Source organism: Vanacampus margaritifer, chromosome 10 (genome assembly GCF_051991255.1).
Source record: "Vanacampus margaritifer isolate UIUO_Vmar chromosome 10, RoL_Vmar_1.0, whole genome shotgun sequence".
Classification (NCBI taxonomy): Eukaryota; Metazoa; Chordata; class Actinopteri; order Syngnathiformes; family Syngnathidae; genus Vanacampus; species Vanacampus margaritifer.
This window is the reverse complement of record NC_135441.1, coordinates 14,652,364-14,673,008: the sequence shown is the minus strand read 5'-3', so window position 1 is coordinate 14,673,008 and position 20,645 is coordinate 14,652,364. Positions and strand designations below refer to the sequence as shown.

At 41.6% G+C, this 20,645-nt stretch overlaps 2 protein-coding genes across 3 annotated transcripts; both read left to right on the top strand.

Moving 5' to 3' along the window:
* The first annotated feature begins 285 nt into the window (after window positions 1-285).
* Window positions 286-10,292, top strand: kdm2ab (lysine (K)-specific demethylase 2Ab). Its single transcript, XM_077578678.1, has 23 exons — window positions 286-511; window positions 918-958; window positions 2,047-2,185; window positions 2,734-2,812; window positions 2,905-2,951; window positions 3,084-3,262; window positions 3,370-3,476; window positions 3,591-3,684; window positions 4,048-4,201; window positions 4,279-4,394; window positions 4,530-4,656; window positions 4,745-5,019; window positions 5,136-5,213; window positions 5,366-5,626; window positions 5,755-5,883; window positions 5,976-6,062; window positions 6,155-6,391; window positions 6,490-6,519; window positions 6,598-7,565; window positions 7,678-7,841; window positions 8,255-8,401; window positions 8,865-9,080; window positions 9,177-10,292. Exons 2-23 carry the CDS (start codon window positions 923-925, stop codon window positions 9,356-9,358), a joined length of 3,852 nt encoding a protein of 1,283 aa, XP_077434804.1. The 5' UTR covers window positions 286-511; window positions 918-922; the 3' UTR covers window positions 9,359-10,292.
* A 166-nt stretch (window positions 10,293-10,458) lies between these two features.
* Window positions 10,459-20,644, top strand: ankrd13d (ankyrin repeat domain 13 family, member D). Of its 2 annotated transcripts, XM_077578681.1 has the most exons (17): window positions 10,462-10,499; window positions 10,595-11,312; window positions 11,397-11,532; window positions 11,618-11,742; window positions 13,385-13,430; window positions 13,821-13,964; window positions 14,052-14,241; window positions 14,463-14,529; window positions 15,408-15,489; window positions 15,589-15,650; window positions 15,948-16,078; window positions 16,157-16,314; window positions 16,988-17,101; window positions 18,222-18,394; window positions 19,509-19,588; window positions 19,828-20,064; window positions 20,217-20,644. In XM_077578681.1, exons 2-17 carry the CDS (start codon window positions 11,229-11,231, stop codon window positions 20,278-20,280), a joined length of 1,893 nt encoding a protein of 630 aa, XP_077434807.1. In that variant the 5' UTR covers window positions 10,462-10,499; window positions 10,595-11,228; the 3' UTR covers window positions 20,281-20,644. The 2 variants fall into 2 exon arrangements, with proteins under 2 accessions (XP_077434806.1, XP_077434807.1); XM_077578680.1 differs by having other exon boundaries at window positions 10,459-11,312.
* Window position 20,645: the final 1 nt, after the last annotated feature.

The window sequence follows — 20,645 nt, the reverse complement described above, 5'->3', positions numbered from 1 at the left end:
TTGTTATTTTTATTTCTTAATTATTTTTATTTTTATGTGGTCCTTTATTTGCTTTGTTTGAGTGTGTCTTTGTATCTTTGATGCTGACATGTCAACTGAATGTCGGAGCGTCCAATTACCGAACCATTTATGCGAGTCAACGGCACAAGTTGATTTACAAATCTAACGCACTTGTAGTTTATCGTAGTCTAATCTTGCTTAAGTAGCACAAGCTGTGTCCAATGGGAGGGTTTCCATGCAAATATATCGTAACGCTGTTGTCAGTAGGGGGTGTGGTAAATCTGTTTTTTCCCCCCTTCCTTGTTGAGTGTGTATGTGTGTTGTTTGACCAGCTGAAAATGGCGGCTCGGAGCGTCGAATCCGTCTAACTTTATGGCATAATAATAAACACAACGACACATCACAGCTTCATCCTCGTAAAATGGGGACAAACTTATGCGAGAAGCTTCCTACGCACATCTTGTGAAACGTCACTCGGGCTGCTGCGACTAAACGGCGTCTGGACGTAGAGGTAAATGCTTGGAAAGCTTACAACTGCCGATGCTAACATCGGCTACGTAGCTGGCGACCACTTATTAAAGACATTGGAACTAGGCTAGCCCACAGCGTCATGTAATTCATTTAATTAACGACCACTTAGACACTCGCTCATTCGGAATATCACTTTTTAAAATAACCACCCTTTGGTCGACACTCGTCGATATTAACAGACCCGACTATAATGTATTTTTGATCAATTTTGACGAGATGCTAGCTTTAGCTTCCTGGCTGAAACAACACTGTTGGCTAACGCTAGCTGTGTTGTGAAGCTAGCTTCGCTACCGAGAAGAACCCAACTGTCAAAACGGATCACAAACATTGGAGTATACAAGACTCTTTATTTTTACACTTCTAATGAGACTTTGCCTGTCGTTTAGAGATTATGGAGGATCCTCATACGCGATACAGCAAACGCCTGGTAAGTAAACTGCTTCCTGATTCTCTTGTTTGGTGTAACCAAAAGCAGCTGATTGCGATTCGTGACTGGTATTAACAAGTTTGGTTCGCGTAAAATAAAAAAGGGATTCATAGAATACGTTTCATGTATTGGGCACCTGATGCTGCGGCTGTGGTCTTGTTTGTTTTGGTGTGGGTCGTAAAACGGGAGCAGTGAACGTGTCTAAAGACACTCGGTTCAAGAGGGGGTCAAGTTCATTGTCTTGACCTGGCTGTGTTGTTATGAGCTGCTTCACACGCACACTGAGCTTATTTTCTTTCTTTCTTTCTTTCTTTTAACTCTTACTGATATCGTATTAAATTATCATCTAGGCACAGGAACCCAATTTGGCAGATTTTTAAATCGATATAAGTATTTTTGACAAGAACCAGCTGCTTTTATTGAACCGCTACAACATTTTCTTGATAACGCTCTCCACTGTAAACACTTTATTTCCACTATATATTTTAATATGCGAGAATACCAACCAACCAAATATTACAAAAATGTAAATTAATCGTGATTTCTATTGTGCCGTTTTTGAAACAATAATGCACTTTTATGTGTACACCTATTGAAGCTCATGATTTAAGTTATAGCAGTACAGTTTGCATAAAGAAAGGAGGTGGGGGTGGGGATATCTGACAGCGTTTTTAGAGCCTGATCCATCTGTCTAGCCAACAAGTAAGTGTGTTGAATGGCAGGGGGGGGGGGGGGGGGTTTCCAAGGAGGGGCAATGTGTGTCAGATTAATCCCTGCTCTATTGTCGTGCTGTATTGTTTGGCACCCTCATGAACTGTTCTATTTCAATTTATCTTTCTGATTCTGCCATTGTATGATTAAGTCATTGTATTATAACATTGTAGGGCAACACATTTTAGATATCTGTATCACTGTATCAGTGCTGGTGCACTCATGTTTCTTTGGGAAAGTGTTCTCTTTGGGAAAGCAGTCAATTTTAGTCTTTATTTCATTAGTTTCCATTAGCTATAATAACATCTCTATCATGATTACGTAAAAAAAAAAAATACAATTAAGATGCTGCTTAGATATTTATTTTTTGTCCCCAGCGTACTGGTACCCGCCGGCGATACCAGGATGATGGGATCTCTGACGATGAAATCGAAGGGAGACGTATGTTCGACCTAGATGAAAAGTTGCAGTGCAGCAGGTTTGGCTCTGAGTTGATCAAACACATGGAAGGAAAAGGTGAGCTCCCAATGTTTACATCTGTACTAATTGTTAAAAGTTTACAGTAGTACTACAACGTTAGGGTACTGTACTTTATCAAATATTGCACAAATGTACAGTTTGTTAGCAACATTACGTTAAGAAACGCTGGTCAACCGGAATTGTTTGTATTTCAGTGCAATCCCTTCCCAAAGGAAATAATTAGTTATCCAGTCAAACTGCCCTAAAATCTATAAAGTCAACGTTTTAATTTACACAACATTGACTTAAGTTGTGTAAAACAAATTTAGTACTGTACTGGAAGACCATAGAAAAAACTGATCACAGTTGACATTCCGGCAGACTCTTAGCCATCTTGGAGCAATATCTAATCAACAAAAAGGCATGCGCTCATAAAGAGCAGCCACACTAAAAGGCTCCACAACAGATGTTACGAACATGCACAAACTTAGTTGGTGTGAGTTTACAAGCACCTCTGTCAAGTTTGCAAGATAGGACTCTCCAAGTACACTTGCTATCCTGTTCAAAGGGGAGTAAGACTAATTTATGTTTTTGTCCCCCCCCAGATTTCACATTTGAATACATCCAACGAGAAGGTCTGAGGGATCCCATCATCTTTGAGAAAGATGAAGGCCTTGGAATACAGTTAGTTTTCTCATTATGTCACATTTAAGCAGATGTTAATCATTTATTTACAAGTGGATTAAAAACTGCTTCATTTACAATTATGCTTGCAGAATGCCAGACTCTGATTTCAGCGTGAGTGATGTGAAAGTGTTTGTCGGTAAGCTTTTATCCATTCTCCATCACGAAAGACCTTCCGATGAATATTAAACTAATCAAATATACAGTATACCTGTTCTAACCTGTTGTCTCCTTACTAACTGAACTGTTTGGTGGATTTTTTCACTCACAGGCAGTCGGCGCATTGTTGACGTGATGGATGTGAATACCCAGAAGGGAATTGAGATGTCAATGGCGCAGTGGCGGCGCTACTATGAGACACCACCATCTGAAAGAGAGAAACTTTACAATGTTATCAGCTTGGAGTTTAGCCACACAAAATTGGAGAATCTGGTCCAACGTCCGGCTTCAGTAAGAACACGTTTACTCTTCTGCCGTATAGTTTTACAATGCATAGATGAAACACGCTTGCAGAGAAAATATTACGTGCTGATGCTACTTGGAACTGCTTGTTTCAGGTGGACCTGATTGATTGGGTGGACAACATGTGGCCTCGCCATCTCAAGGAGAGGCAGAGGGACTCTACCAACGCCATCATTGACATGCACTATCCCAAAGTACAGAAGTAAGTTGATCCAAAACATGAGGAAAAAAACACAGTAGCTTGGATCTAGTCCAACATTTGCAATTTAGATTTTTATTTTTTTATTTTTTCATCCCTGTCTCACTTGTGTCATAGGTACTGTCTAATGAGTGTGCAGGGATGCTTCACAGATTTCCATATTGACTTTGGAGGCACTTCCGTCTGGTACCACATACTCCGAGGAGGAAAGGTTAGTGCGCAGGGCTGAAATCATTAATCAAACAGCTCAATTACAAAAAAAGATGAACAATCTCTGCCTCGAAGCTCTTTTTACGGCCACACACACATTCAAAGTCTCAAGTACTCTACTATAGTATGTGAGGATGGTGACCCAAGTAGAAGAAATTAATACCCTCACCTCAATTGCACATTTGGTGTTGGTATTGTTGTTTAATTTTGCGAGATCAATTTTTGTCCAATTAATCAATGGGACAAATGGTATAAAACCTGATTCTAAAAATATTTGTTATCTGCTGCCCTGTTAGTGCATGTCTTTTTGCCCCGCCAGTGATTCATACCTGTTCCGATGCCCTGTCACCTGTGTCTGCTGCAGGTGTTCTGGTTGATTCCACCCTCCCCCCAAAACCTGGAGATGTATGAGAACTGGGTTTTATCAGGAAAACAGGGAGATATCTTCTTGGGTGACAAGTGCCATGACTGCCAGAGGATAGAGCTCAAGCAGGGCAATACCTTCATGATTCCCTCAGGTCTGCCACCAATAAATACACTGACTTGGTAATACAGTGCAGAGAGACATATCGCCGTCTTGTGTGCGTCATTGCAGGGTGGATCCATGCTGTGTACACACCTGAGGACACCCTTGTGTTTGGGGGGAATTTCCTTCACAGCTTTAATATTCCCATGCAGCTCAATATTTACAGTATTGAAGATCGCACTCGGGTGAGCAACATGACCTAAAACGTTTGGGACATTTTTGCAACACATTGTCAATCTTTAGGAAATCCAGGTTGGACTTTTCACTTGCTTGCTTGAAAGAGGATATTTTTTCTTATTTGGTATGTACTGTTCTTTTAGGTCCCGGCCAAGTTTCGCTATCCATTTTACTATGAGATGTGCTGGTATGTCCTGGAGAGATACCTCTACTGCCTGACAAACATCTCCCACCTCACTCCTGAGTTCCAAAAATACTCCCTTGGCATAGGTTAGTAATCTAAACACTTTGAAGTTTAAACATTGCTGCTCCACTATCTTCTGTATTCAATATTTACAGGAAGAACTGTCTCTTACAGGCCTGACTCGAGCAGACCTTGGGGTTGATAACAGCACGGGCAATGGAACCTCCAATGGCGTTGACGGTGAGGTTGAAATAAAGACAAAGGAATCTGAAGACGAAGAAGTCCAAGTAGAAGAAAAGGATCAAGTTATCAGGCCTCGGCATATATTGACACCCCTTGAGCTTGAGGGGTTGTGGAACCTCGTGGGGAAGCTTGAGGAATTGCCTGAGAACAAAAAGTGTGTCCCTTCTGGGATCGAGAATGCTGCAGCCTTATTAGAAGACACAAGGGTGTGTAATTGGCTACGGTCATCTGATAATGACATGCAAAACTTAACAATAGTCTCAATAGGTTTGTGTTGAGCCACATCAGATTTATTGTTTCCTTTACCCTTGTTCGTGTGTAGGCTGTTCTGAAAGAGCATGCTACAGATATCCCTAAGCTGTCCTACACTGGAGAACCCATTGTCAAGTGGCCTAAAAGAGTAAGTAGAATGTTTAATTATAAAGTTATACAAAATATTCTCACAATTCCATCCAGGTAATATGATGCACATTGGACTATAATGCAATAATGGGCCTGAATTCATAATTGTCCTGACCTTAATGCAATGTTTCTTCTTCTTTTTTTATATAGCCATCATGGTACCGACCCCCATCCCCTCCACCAGCGCCAATTTACCGGCCCCGCTTGGCCCCTCCCCTCCACAAACCTTTGGGCCAGACATCCCACAAACGATCGCGCATGTCTGCTTTGAGGCGCCGGCGAGTGCGGTGTAAGACTTGTGCTGGCTGCTGCAGGAAAGAGTGCGGCGACTGCCAGTTCTGTCTTGACATGAGGAAGTTTGGCGGGCCTGGAAGAATGAAGAAGGGCTGCATCATGAGACAGTGTCTCATGGTGAGTTTGTCTCTCTATGAGGGGCCTGGATTTTTCTTTTTTAATTAAATTAAACATACAATATTATGTTGTTGTTGTTTTTGTCAAAATGTACATGAGCTTTAAGTGCACATTTCTTGTGTCTTTAGCCTGCTTTGCCAAATACAGCTCGATGTGCCATCTGTGAAGAAGGGGAAGAAGAAGAATCTCACCCAAGCACTCACACACTCATGGAGTGCTCTGTTTGTTCACGGATCACCCATCGGCGTTGCATTAAGGTGAGTGTGCTTTAAAACAAGTAAATCATATAAAAATGGTTGATTTTTCCATTGGCTACTTACATCAATCTGTCACTGTTTTGTTTTTTTAGGATCCTGGCGAGGGGAAAATTAATACAGATTTGCCAAGTTGTTGGGAATGTCCTAGGTGTTATAACAGTAAAGGCTCGGTGTCCGAGGTATGCACTCATATCTTTCTTTCTAATCAATATCCCCCACCCCCCAATATTGTCTTGACAATGACGTGATCCATCTCTCCCTGACACAACAGTCTTCCAGTGAGGAGGAAAGTGAAGCGTCAGAGGGCTCAACATCCTTGCCTCCGTCCAAACTTGCCTATCGGGAAGGTATCGGCGTGGGCGCAAAGGTGAGGCGGGGCCGACGTGGCAGACCCACATTACGACCTACAGCTCGACCCACAGCCCCGCCACCCTCTCAGAAATTGCTACTGCAGCATCGACAGAACCGCAAAAGAGCAAGTCTACTGGAGATTCGACTAAAGAAAAGGGTAAGCAATCAGCAGACCTTAAAAACATGTATTTATGATCCATGTTCGATTATTGCAATGTAGCAGGAATGAAAGCCTTTTTTGTATTTTTATTGCAGATAAAACTAGAGCGCAGCAAAATTCTTGCAGTAAGTTCAACAAATACTTGTGCAATAAATCTGTATATAAATCCATGTGTGTTGAGTAATATTTCTCTTTGTTTGTAGCAAAGACAAGCAATGGAGCGCGCTAGGTTACAGTCCCGCCTGCGCTCCCCAGTGAGCACACTATCTCAGGGAAGAGGTCAGGGCACCTCTTGGCCCAGTGGCTCCTCACAGAGCAGCTCTTCCAGAGTGACTGGATCCCTCCAGCAACAGTCTTCTCACGGTCCAACCTTTGAACCCAAGGGAGAGGCCCGCAGAGGGCGGGGGAGAGGGGTGAGGCTGCGTGGAGGCGGAGCGGGTAGAGGAATGACAGGTGGTCGGTACCATCAGGGGTTAGAAGTCGAGAGTGAAGACAGTAGCAGCAGCAGCACTAACAGCAGCAGCACTGATGACGACGAAGAGGAGAGGGTGCAAAATGGCAGACGGGCAGGCAATAAAGAGAACCAGCCACATTCGAGGCAAGAAGGACGAGTAGCCAAAGACCAAGAAGAAGAAGAAGAGCGGCGAGACGGCAACCAAAATGGTGCAGAGGATGACGGCGATGAGATGGAGCAGTGCACTGATGGCTCATTTGTTAAAGTGACACTCCAAAGGCCAACCAATGACAAGCAGGAGCCTTCAGCAATTGTCCCCAAACTAGAGGCAATCACCCCTCAATTGGCTGCTTCAGCAAAACGTAACCACAACAAAACCCTCATCAGGCCACCTATCAGAAACCCAAATAAACATTCCAACAGTCATGTGCCAGCAATCACTCACAGTGGACACACGCGCACAGCCCACCACTCGGAGGGGCACGACGTCGCCAAACGAAAAAAGATGAGCAATGGCGCCTCCTCGTCTTGCTCCTCGGAGCTTCCACACCATCGCACCCCTTTATCGGCCCTACAAGAGGGAGGCAGTGAAGCTGACAGGGAGGGCAGTGGGAGTGGGCCGGACTGTGAGAGGGAAGTGTGGGTGTCTGTCTTCCGCTACTTAAGTCGAGCAGAGCTCTGTGTGTGTATGGCAGTCTGCAAGAACTGGTACAAATGGTAAGTGACATTTTATTTCACTGTAAGATTAAAAATATCCTCTGCTGTCAGTTTTAGCATACGATAGGACTTTTTCTTCAATAGTCTACTGTTTGTGTTCGCTTATGTGCAGGTGCCTCGACAAGCGACTTTGGGCGCAGATTAACCTGAGCGTCAAACGCACAATCACGCCTCAAGCGCTAACGGGCATCATAAAGAGACAACCTGCTTCGCTTGATCTGTCCTGGACCAACATCTCCAAAAAACAACTCAGCTGGCTTGTTGGCCGCCTTCCAGGTATTTTTTTTTTCATATAACCTTTTGAACAGTTACAGGCTCACATCAGCATCATGGCATCCGGCAGTCTGCTGCTGTGACTTATAAAATACTGGTCTGACAGCAACAATTGCTTAAAAAAAAGAATGTGAAAGAAGTGAGCTTTCTGTGTTTCTGGTAGTGCCTTACAAACAGGCTCTGTCCCACACCTCTGATGGCTCTGCTATATTTTTATTTAACCTGTATTTATCCAGGTAAGTCAATTGAGAGCAGATTCTTATTTGCGATGGTGACCTGGCAACCGACATTGTACTGTTATTTGTCAAATAATATCTTCAAAGGCAGCCTTTTATATTAGTGACAGTAATACATATGTGTTTTCGTTACATACAAAAAAAAAATTAAATCAGTAATCATCCACTCTTGTTTTTCAGGTCTGAAGGATTTAATGTTGGCAGGTTGTTCGTGGATATCCATTTCAGCGCTCTGTTCCTCTGCTTGCCCTCTCCTCCGCACTCTGGATGTGCGGTATGCAGACGGGGTCAAAGATGCTCAGATCAGGGACTTGGTTACTCCTCCAGGTGCCTCTTTTGCTTACCTTGACTTCTGAGAGGCCCAACTTGCGTGTTTTTTTTTTAAGTTATGAGCCATCACTAGGTCTTTTTTTTTTAATTGCTTTGTGAGCCAAAATTGGAATTGGAGCAAGCTTCAGATATGCTGCCGTTTTGAGCAATGAAGAAGAAAAAGGAGCGCGACAGCTGATCGCTGATAAACTTTCAGCTGTTTATTGAGCAGAATTCAGTCAAACACACAACTACAAAAAGTAAAACACTTGCAAGGAGCATGGAGAAAATGCTAACACTGAATTAATCTCATGGTGAATTGCCAATCTGAGCTGCAGTCAGAGCTCTTGAGAACAATAAGATACATGAACTCCTTGTAAAAGTTCTGTTTATTGATATGATACTATTCGCGATACCTGTGAGACATTTTGTGATTCAGAAGCATTCAAACTGCCGCATTTCCTTCCTCGTGGTGTTTTAGGCTGTGACAACCGCAGTCAGTTGAGGACCGTGCAGTGTTTGCGACTTGCTGGCTTGGACATCAGCGACTCTACCCTGCGCCTGGTGATCCGCCACATGCCCCACTTGATGAAGCTGGATCTTTCTCACTGCAACAGCCTCACAGACCACTCCATCAACCTGCTGACTGCAGTGGGTTCGTCCACTCGGAACACACTAACAGAACTCAACTTAGGAGGTGAGAGATGGGTGTTTTCGAGTGCAGAGCAAACATACTTCCGAGTTTTATTTCACCAGTTCTAATGATGACTTGTGTGTCTTGTTTCTGTTTTAGGGAGCAGTAAACTCACAGACACGTGTCTGAAGTATCTCCGCCGCCTGTCCTGCATATCACTACTCGACCTGCGAGGCTGTAAAGGTGTCTCCCGCAAAGCGTGCGAGTCCTTTATCTCAGAGCTATCAGTCAACACGCTCTACTGTCTGTCGGATGAAAAACTGATCCAGAGGATATCCTAAAGATGGATTGTTAAGTGGCAAAGCGAGAAGACTCATGTACACCGTTAACACAGCGACGCAGTGGTGAGGACCTTACCAAGAGTGCTCACTCATCTGCTGTTGGTGAAAGGGACAATTTACCTTAAAAGAGACTCAGGAGTCCTTATTTTTGTTTGTCTTACTTTTGATGGGCGGGGAGAAAGTCGGTCGTTATTTAGCTGTTGTAGACTACATATCCCCTTTGAATTTCAGCCCCTTCAATTTGAATCCGTCACGTTTTGCTTCCATTTTGGTGACACCTTTTTTCCTTATACACAGCAGCTGTGGGTTGATATTCTTTAAAACTAAAGTCAAATTCTGAAATAGAATCTCTAAGTTGTACATTTGTTTAACTGGCAAGCATGCATGAACATAACAATGAGTAAACAACATGTCAAGGAGTGGGGCAGTGTTCTTTAAGTGTTCAAAGACAAGCCAAGGGGCAGGTGTCACATCAATGGTGCATTTTAGACCACCATTAGACATCAGGTGCTATTATTTCCAAACGTATTTGCTTTTGTACAGAGACTGTTCAGAGAAATATAGGTATAACCTTCCTCCACACCTCTGATATATTTTTCTGGGATTCAAATTTTTCACAGAATGTTATGACAGTTCATTGTAGAGATGTATAATTTGTTTATTTGGAGGAGGGGGGCAAAAAGGGGGATAATATTGTCTGTTTCTTTGCACCTAGTTAGTACAACTTTTCCATGATATAAAACTCCTGGCAGAGACTGCTCTGTGGCCTCATGTCTATAATGAATATACAGTATATATACTTTTGTGTAAATGTTTCTCCTCTTTTAGGTGTTCAAAAATGGGGATTCTTGTAGCATTATTATTATTTTCAGATTTTTTTTAATTTTACTTTGTTTTATGTATTTTTCAAGAAAAATAAAAACAATGAATCTCAGCGGGTACTGATGTTTTCCCCCCCGATACATTTATCAACCAAAAGTAGTTAAGTCCCATGTCCAAATGACCCCACGTTATCTTAAATATGGTACAGCTAATCATTTTCAGTGAAAAGGATACAATCGATAACAGAGTGACCTGCAGCCAGTCAGCTGATAGGCGGCTCCACCCTCCACAACCAGGAAGAGAAGCGACGCCTCTACGGGTAAATAAACTAGCATCTTCCGTCATGTTACGTTTCAGACAAGATGGCATCACATCACGCATGTTCTTTAACAAGTGATGCGCTTGGTTTTCAAGTGGACAAAAGGTGAGCGTGGTCGTCAGCGGCTGTCATTAACACTGGACGCCGGAGTAGTCGCGGATGTCCAGCTCGAAGAAAGGCCGTGTATTTGAACAAAGTCCTGCAAATACACTGGGGATGTGGGTGGCAAGCTTCCACATTGGCCGGATTCCACTTACATAAAGGAAGATAATGAACGCGCTTGGATCTAAGGTGTTCGCCGCCTGAAGTGTTTTTTTTTTTTTTTTTTTTACACTTCATAATGGGAAGGTGGAGCAAGGAAGACAGTTGTTATACTGTACGACAGTTAACCACGTTAGCCTAGCTCACTAGCCCTTAGTTCCCCACCGCTACATCAAATTAGTGGGCTGAGTTCGCCAGGCAACTCAGCCCACTAATTTAAAAAGGTACACACGAAATTCAGGTTCGTCGACTTCCTCATGTTAGCAGCACTGATATATTTGTTTCGTGATAGGTTTTTACCTACGTTGCGCCCCTTTATTTTCTTTGTTATGTATTTTGCTGCTGCTTTGCGCTAGCCTGTTAGCTAACCAACTAGCTAGCCACCAGAAGTCACTAAGTACCATCGCTTAGAATTTTTTTCATTTATTTTTTAAATATACCAATTGGACTGTCGAACGAGCGACAAACATGGCCCAAGAAGAGTTTCCTTTGCATTTCCTGGTGTGGAACAACCAGTATCAGCAGCTCGACCAGGAGATGCAAAAAACAGAGGTAGGTTTGTTTGGCATCTTTCTGCTTTATGGTGTCACACTGCATTGCGCTGAAGCTGCTTGTTGCGTGTGTGTGCTACCGCAGCAGGACCTGGAGCGACTGGATCCGAGGGGGCGCACCCCATTGGAGCTCGCAGTGTCCCTGGGCCACCTAGAGTCCACCCGGGTGCTGCTCAGATACACGGCAGACCCGACACACTGCAACGCACAAGGCTGGACGAGTGGGTGCTGTTTTGTGGTCTCACGTGGGGACTTGCAGATGTAAACAAAGCATTAATGATGAACAGTTATGTGTTCGGGTTTCAGTTTTGCAGGAGGCAGTGAGCACTGGAGACCCTGAGCTGGTTCAACTGGTGCTTCAGTACAGAGACTTCAAACGGGCAATTGACCGGCTGGCGGGCATCCCAGAGCTGCTGAGCAAGCTAAGACAGGTAAAAAATAAATAAAATACTGAAAGACACCAAGAAATACATCACACCGATGTCTAACGTTCATCATTTAGCTCAGTGATTGCCAATCTGTGGGTTGCAAGAGGTTGCTAGGTTTTCCTCAGGACATTGAATTGACTGCAACTGGACCAGCATGTAGTGATGGCAAAATGAAGCTTCATGAAGCATTTGCGATACTTTTTGACTCCTCTAGATGGTGCTCTTGGTTTAAAAATAAAGGCAAGTGCAATAAAAATTGATTACATTTGCATTGCATCTTTGAATCATGAGTGCCATCTTGAGGAGTCAAAAAGTATCGCAAGTGCTTCATGAAGCTTCATGAAGCTTCATTTTGCCATCACTACCATGGTCTGTCCTAGCTAGTGTTAATTGTATCCACCATGTTTACATTTACTGGTAGTCTCAGTTTTAATCCACTTTCAATTCCACTTGTTAGTTTTTATCATAGTTAGTCAACCTCATCCTGTTTTAATTTAGTCCATTTCTAGTCAACTATAAATCTAGCATTTTAGTCATTTATTTTTGTCCAAGAAAACGTCATTTTATTCATCTAGTTTTAGTCAACAGAAACTGTCAACGTTTTAGTCTAGTTTTAATCAAGACAATCATTTAACCCCTGTATTTTTTTTGTCGGCATATAATGTTGACCATTTCGGATCCAAAACTATTTCACATAAAATGTTCTCTCATCTTTTTGCTGAAAAACAACTTCACACACAATTACAGGATATCAACAAGTTGGCTCCATGCTATGAGCTAGTAAATTAGCCAGCATTAGTTAGCGGTCAGATTAATATTATTGTTGGAACGTTATAGCAGTTGGATTAATGTTAAATTATAACTACAATTTAATCTTTTTTTCTTTTCTTTTTTTACCTTTGACCGTGAATCCACCTCCTGTCTGTCTCATGTGTTTGTGCATGTTGCACTCGCTAGCTGCAGATTTGAAACGTGGTGTATCACTGTGTGTCACATGACAATGCTACAGTGAAAGATTAGCAGAGACAAGATTTTACAAAAACATATCATTTTCGTCGCGTTTTTGTTCATGAACTAAAATGATTTCAGTCCAGTTTTTAAGTGATTTACATTTTCATCTCGTCTTCATTAGTAAATGAAAATGCATACTGATTTAGTCCCAGTTGTTGTTAATTAATGAGGGTTTTAGTCTAGTCTTGTCTAGTTTTAGTCCGGTGAAAAGTGTGTGTTGACAAAATTATTTTTGTTTAGTTTTTGTTGACGAAATTAACGCTAGTCCTAGCCAGCCTTGTTCCTTGAAGCCTTCTCAGATATGAGGCAAACGTCTTTTATTCTATTATTCAATGCCCTTTAAGAAACGACCTGAATTAATGCGAACATCCACAAGCAATAGATCATCAGGTAGGCTGCAGGATGGGAAACTATTTTGAATACAAATAATGTGTCTTGTTTATATATCTCTGCCAGCGAAGTATAGTGACAGCCAGGCAAACAATTAATTGCACCGCCACTAAATGGCATTTTACCTGTGAATCATTTTTTTGTGTGAAATTAGTGTGCACCTCAAGAATATGTGCAGTGGCTCAGTAAAATGTGGGGAAACACTGAGTCATCTGATCTTCCTCTTTTCGTCTGTCTGTTTCAGGCACGGGACTTCTATGTGGAGATGAAGTGGGAGTTCACCAGTTGGGGTGACTTTTTTTTATTATTATTATCAACTTCTCAGCACTAAGGCTTCTATAAAGCCAGCCGGCCCTCACTGATAGTGGAACCTCAATGTTCCAACACAATAATCGTCTGATTCTGTTGGATTTCGAAACAAATGTCCTCATAGAAAATCATGGATGTAGATATAATCAATTCCAGGGGAAATCATAACATTTTAACTGACATACACATACAGTGAATGTTGCAATATTTAAAAAAACAACAACACTGTCTTAACTATAACGGCAAATGCTTATTGCCCTTGGCACTTGTTCTCATGATGCATTTCACACATCCTAAAATGTTAAATTATACTCCAGGTGTTTGTAATGTTATGTTTACTTCACATATCACATCTACCAATTCCTCCCCAGTGCCTTTGGTATCCAAAGTGTGCCCCAGTGACGTGTACCGGGTGTGGAAGAGCGGCTCATGTCTACGCGTAGATACAACCCTCCTGGGCTTTGAACACATGACCTGGCTGAAAGGACGACGGAGCTACATCTTCAAGGGTGGAGGTTTGTCTGGAAAAAGTCTGACCATATAAATTCCTCTAGCAAGCCCCCCTTTGTGCTTTAATATGATCCTCCCCTGCTCCTGTGTAGACAACGGGGCTGTGGTCATGGAGGTGGACCATGAGAAGCAGGTGGTGTACACAGAGCCGCTCGTTTTGTCCGCACGCGATGCGCCATCCCTGCTGGCCGCCATGCAGCCGTCGCAAGAGAACACCGCTCAAAGACTCACATCGCCCATCGTCTCCACACACCTCAACACGCGCAACATTGCCTTTGAGCGGTAAGGAGCATGTGCTGTCGAAAATAAACCCCTCTTTTGTGCTGTGTAAGTCACCGGAGGATATAATGTTAGTTAAGGAAATGCTTTTGACTTAATTTTAAATCAGTGATCCTTCAGACTCTAAAATAATCAAAGGATGTAACTTGTAAGCTTAATAGTGGGTAAAAGTTTAATTGAAACACGTCAAATGTCATAAAGTTTGTATGCACCTTTCTTTTTAGAAACAAGTCTGGCATTTGGGGCTGGCGTTCCGAGAAGAGTGAAATGGTCAGCGGATATGAAGCCAAGGTGAGACTTATGACTTCATTTTTGATAAATAACTCAGGCAAGTAACATTTTATCCATATGCTGTAATGTATTTGTGATTCCAAAATAGGACCTACTGAACTTATTTTGTCTTGTTGGTCTCCAACCAGTGATAATTTTGTTGATGAAAAATGATGAACATTTTCCATCACACAAATATATTTATTTCAGACGAAAATGAAACAAAAAACTATAGAACCCATTCAATGAGACGACGACGATAACTAAGTTGACTGACAATTTTGTCAATGACTAAAACAAAAACAACACCGTGACAAAAATTCACGAAATCCAACCAGAAGAAGGATTGAAAGTGAAACGCAGGTGGAAGAAAAGAAACACTCAGAAACTGTTCACCGCACACTTTATTTAATGTTCAAACATTCCATTCATTGTGCAGCTGTAGGATTTATGCAGGCAATTATGCACTTTTTTTTTTAGATGGCATATTATTGTCACTCAAACATGTTTCATTGAAACAAAGTTTAATAATGACACCGTTGTGTTAAATGTGTCTTGTGTGTTAAACTACAGTTACAAATAGGTGTGTTGTAATTTTCTGTATAAAAGTTCAAATGTATGCTAAAGAAAAACATTGACTAAATTGTCAATTTGGTTGACTAAAATTGCTGTTTATTTTTGTTGAGTAAAATTGTATTAAAACTAAAATACAATCTGATGACTAAATTATGACTAAAACTCTATTTTTTTTGTGTGAAAAGACTATAACTAAAAGTAAATAAAAATCTCTTGTCAAAATGTACACTGTCTCCAACTGTACATATACTATCAGGATATACTGCTTATTGTGGTTGTTTTTGTTTTTAAATTTAGAAATAACAATTTGTGTTGGCGTTCAGGTTTACAGTGCGACCAATGTGGAGCTGGTAACTCGGTCAAGAACGGAGCATCTATCAGACCAGGACAAATCCAGGAGCAAAGGTCAGCTCACAGAGCAATTTCATGTCTGATCAAACCCAAAAGTACGTGATCAAAACCTTGACTTTATGCAATTTGCTTTTCTTAATATATACCATTCAGGCTCCAAAACTCCTCTGCAGTCCTTCCTGGGAATTGCTGAACAGCACACAGCTCACAATGGGGTAAGCACCACTAAATCAAATGATCCCACCCACACCGCATACCACCTCCTTGAAGAGAATAACACTTTATTAGTACTTGAGAGGGAATGAAAAAATGCTTTTACCCTCCATTATATTGAACATACTAAAGCACGTGATCCAATATAAAACACTTAGATTCATACCTATAGACAAATATAACATCTTTGATGAAGCTAAAATCCATTTTTGACTGTGTTATAGAACCAACACGATCACCCAAGCAGATGACTTGTCACATAAGTTTCACATTTCAATGTTTCTCTTGGATTCATGTAGAGTAACGTGTCCCAGTGCGCCAGTCCACACAACCCCACGGCCATCACGGCTGAAGAATATTTCAATCCAGAGTTCAACCTGAACAGCCGGGACATTGGACGTCCCATCGAGCTCACCAGCAAAGTGCAGAGGTAAAGTGCAGACTGAGCCAAGGCAGCAAGACATGATCATACCTGAGCAAACGCAACATTTGTTCCGTTTGTCTCCAGGTTTAAGGCCAATCTGTGGTTGAGTGAGACTCACCCCCTGTCACTTGCCGAACAGGTGACGCCAATCATCGACCTCATGGCCATCTCTAACGCTCACTTTGCTAAGTTGCGTGACTTCATCACCTTACGCCTGCCTCCGGGTTTTCCTGTCAAAATAGGTGAGAGCGAAGACTCATCTGGGGGCTGGTCATCATTAGCCTGGTTTACATGGAGCCATGTATTTTGATTGGAATAAATCCGAACGGCCAAATGGAATGAAACTGCTCCATATCAACACCTCAATCAAAATGAAAAGGATGAATCCGAATGGAATTTCGAGGATGGTATATTCCTTTCGTCAATCCGAACGAGCGTCATGTAAACACTTCAATCCGAATAGCGAGGCTGCGTCTGGCATGCGCATGCTATCTATCTTGACGTAAATGTGTCATGACGTCATCGTTTCCACCCACTAAAATGGTGGCGTCTCCCCAGAGCTAGTCTGCGAGGGGAGAACATGTTTTTAGGTACTTGAAACTTGTTTTTAATCAATATGTTGCATCAATGAAAGTGTTAACGCTATCATAACTACTGTGCTAAATGACGAATGTAGTCCTTGATAAAACACGTGATCGATGTCCGTGCGTCCCGCGCCTGCCGCCGGGCTGATCCGATTAAACAATGGAGCATATAAACGGTGGATCGGAATGGATCACATCGCATGCAAACAGGTGACCAGAGATCTTCATTTGGAATGATTTAAATCGGAATGACTAAAAAGTCTCCATGTAAACCGGGGTTTTGATGACCTCATTTGCTTTTCTGATTGCGTTGCCTGTGCCCTTCCTTCAGAGATTCCGCTGTTTCACGTGCTGAATGCCAGAGTGACCTTCAGTAACTTGTGCGGCTGTGACGAGCCCGTGAGCTCAGTGACGGTTCACAAACCAGAGAGCTCAGAAGAAGCAGGTAACTCAATATTGATCTGCGTAACCCCTCAAAACAAGTTATTGGCATCGTTTTTATTGTTAAGTCAATTACTTTATATTGATGCATACTGTTTACAAACATTAAAAAAAAGTCTATTCAGTTATTTCAAACTCATAGTTCATAGTTAGTTAATTAAAAAAAAAAAGTGCTTTGCTTGGTGTGCCCTGATCTACTTCTTGGGTGTTGATTAACGTGGCGAGCTACCAGTTTGATACACACTTCTTTTAATAACAAATTTGTTCAAAGTTCCTTTAACAATATTATGTTATTATTAATAATTAATTATATTCATTTATATAAAGACACTGATCATGCTAATGATTTCTCACAATATTTAAGAAACAATCAATATTTAACAAACAGAGAATCAATATGCAACACTTTTTTTTTTGGTATAAATCTGTGCCAGTGTTCACATTTTCAAAGAATCACTTCTGTATTATTACTAGGAAATTACAATGTCTCATCCACAGGTGAGCTATTTTTAGTAGGGATGGGCTAGTACCGATACCATGTATTGGGCGTACCAAGCCTTATTTCAAGGTATCGGTACTCTCAACGGCTGCTATCTTGTGGCTGTTATACGAGAAATTCGAAGAATAAAAATTTGCTAGAAATTTCATACAATTTTAGTGAAAACTGCTATATTGGGATTATTTGTCACTGTTTTTGTTTGCTTGTTTTGGAAATTTTATGTATCAAAAGTAGTATTGGTAATTGATATCGGTGAGTATTCATTACTCATTCTGGTATCGGTCTGAAAAAAAGTGATATCGAACATCGACCTGTGGGCTAATCGTGATCCTTGGGGGCTACATGGAGCCATGTTGGTGACCTCTGGGATATATTGTCTTACAACTATCTAACAAAATATTAATTTCAAATGTACCTGTGACTAAAAAGTGAAGCGTGCAGAGTCTTTCTTTGGACGATAGCCTCTGAAATATCTGCACCGTCTCCTTCCTTCTCGCTCGTTTCCCCTTTTTGTATTATTTATTGTATTTTGTATTTTTGGCCAAATGACATTTGAAGTTTATTGGCTGAAAGGCGCATACACGGTAGTTAGTCATCTCCATTTTTTTGTCAACTGTCTTCACAGGGCAGTCGGCAGCTCCCTTCCACTGCGAGGTGGACCCCTCTGTGTTTGAGCCCCCGGCGGACTACACCACCCTCGGACCCGGGCGCAGCGAGCCAATGAGAGACGAGGATGACAATCTGCTGCAGTTCGCCATCCAGCAGAGCCTTCTGGACGCCGGCACAGAGAGCGACCAGGTTAGGACGCAACCTCAGTTTAGCGGCTCACTCATTCTCACAATGTCATTTTAATACAGTCAACTAGAAAGACACTTTGAAAAGTTGCAGATCAATACATTGTTTGGTTTGCAGTTTGTCCAGAGTATATAAAAAAAAGCGTATAGATGGAATTTCCATTTTCCCGAACATATCTACTATGATTCAAAAAATTCATTTGAGTTGAAATTTTTATTGCATCTTGATCTCTATACCGTGCTCCACATCAATGAGTACACGACAACAAATTTGTAAGAAAATGTTGAGTTTCTGTTAAGTCAGTATTCTCTACAGTATACAAAATTATTTTTACAAAATACTCCCACAAATGTGGGCCATTGGTTTTGTGCATACCCAAGTCTTTTTTTGGTTTTGTTCTGTTATTATTGTAGCAAAATTATTTAATATTTCAATGCCACAAAATTTGGTACATAACGTCCCAGCATTTTATATTAGAAATACATACATATTGCATTTGTTGTAAGAAGAGCATGGCATTAAGCACTATATTAGATTGCATCCATTTTGTAGCAAAAAAAAAAAAATATATATATATATATATATATATATATATATATATGGACTAGCTTGCAACAAAGAAAAACCTTTATTAACATTTTTTTAGTCTGTAACAAAGCACATCAATTTGCCTAAAATTTGAAAGAAAAAAAAGTGTCACTGCCGCCTGCTGTAGTCGATTTGCAATTACAGAAGTAAAAAAAAATCGCCTTGAGTCACACGCCTCCCACCAGACTGTGTTAATTGAAGTCTTTAAATTGTTAGTAGTTAATGCGAGTGTGAATAGTTGGTCACTATAATTAAACTGCCAACCAGTCCAGGGTGTAGTGTACCCTGCCTCTTGCCCAATATCACCTGTGATTGGATCCAGCTCAATCACCACTCTAACGAAGCCAAGCAATGGATGGAGGATCGTTGTCTATGAAATCCTGCAATTTCCTGTGGTATCTTATCTGGGGACATGCTCATGCACACATGCAAAAGCAATGTAGCATATATTTTTTTCCCAAAGGTTGCCTTTCATAATTGACATTTTCCCTTTTTTTAATTGATAAATATCTCACATGAATGGCTATAGGTGACAATCTGGGAGGCCCTGACCAACAGCCGTCCAGGACCTCAGTCGCCCCTGTATGAGGAAGACACTCAACTGGAGAGGTGAGCTGACCTTTTTGTCAGGCTCTCCAATGAGGAGGTCCTTTCTTTGAAATCATGATGGTATCAGTCTAATTTGGTGGAAGAAAGACTCTCCTATGTAATTAAGCTTCTGTGAATAGAACTCTGTGATTAGCGCTTCCTTTCAAGCCACTCGGGGAGCAGCTACTACTCCCAGTCATTCTCTACTGAGGCCCAGCGCTGATGCTTTTCTCTCTTTCCTCCTGTCTACCTCTTAACAGGGCCATTCAGGAGTCTTTGTCCATCTCGTTGGCTGGCAGAGGAGGGGGAGATGACGCGCAGGATCCCAGCCAGCCCGCACCAGAGTCCCCGTTGTCCCCAGCCGCCAATTACCCTCTCTCCTACAGCACAGCGACCGAGCCGCCTTTACCGGGACACTTTGGTGGGGCGAGCAGCTTTGACGAGCAGCTGCGCATAGCCATGGAGCTGTCGTGCCATGAGCAGGAGGAGATAGACAAGTGAGCTTGTCCTTTAGGAAGAGTTTATTAGATTTAAATACCATCAATTACTATTATTTTTGTTTTTTTGTGGCTGTGCCTGTGTGTACACATCTTGGCAGTTTGGGTTGATTTCATTTGACCAAGTCTGCTGTCTTGCTAACATTTCACAGGAAGCGTAAAGAGGAAGAGGAGGAGCTCGAGAGGATCCTGCAGCTGTCACTCACCGAGAAGTAATGTCACTTGAGTGGGGAGGCGGGTTTTCATTGGACACAAACTCCTAATTTATTCTGCTTTTATTTTGATTTTTAAACATAGAGATGCTAAGTTATTTCAGATGTTTTATTTATTCGTTTATCTGGTTAATGTCCCTAAAAGTGTGAAGAACAAGAATGAGTGACATAAAGTACTCTAATGACATGACAATGAAGGAGACAAAAGGGAGTTGTTGTTTTTTTTAAAAACTATTATATTGATATATTTTGCTGAGTCTTGCTGTCTTTAAAGAGTGATGAAGGGTCTTAATTCTTTAAATCTATAACATGATCCATGGTACTGATGCTGATGAAGAAAAGTATAATAAAACCACATACAAATAGAAC

Bases quoted from the DNA above. Each gene is read 5' to 3' on its own strand.
- kdm2ab (XM_077578678.1), top strand. From the start codon at position 923: ATGGAGGATCCTCATACGCGATACAGCAAACGCCTG. The intron at 6,063-6,154 runs GTATGCACTCAT...CTGACACAACAG, and splicing joins GTAAAGGCTCGGTGTCCGAG to TCTTCCAGTGAGGAGGAAAG. The intron at 6,392-6,489 runs GTAAGCAATCAG...TTTTTATTGCAG, and splicing joins AGATTCGACTAAAGAAAAGG to ATAAAACTAGAGCGCAGCAA.
- ankrd13d (XM_077578680.1), top strand. From the start codon at position 11,229: ATGGCCCAAGAAGAGTTTCCTTTGCATTTCCTGGTGTGGAACAACCAG. The intron at 11,743-13,384 runs GTAAAAAATAAA...TGTCTGTTTCAG, and splicing joins TGCTGAGCAAGCTAAGACAG to GCACGGGACTTCTATGTGGA. The intron at 16,315-16,987 runs GTGAGAGCGAAG...CCCTTCCTTCAG, and splicing joins GGGTTTTCCTGTCAAAATAG to AGATTCCGCTGTTTCACGTG.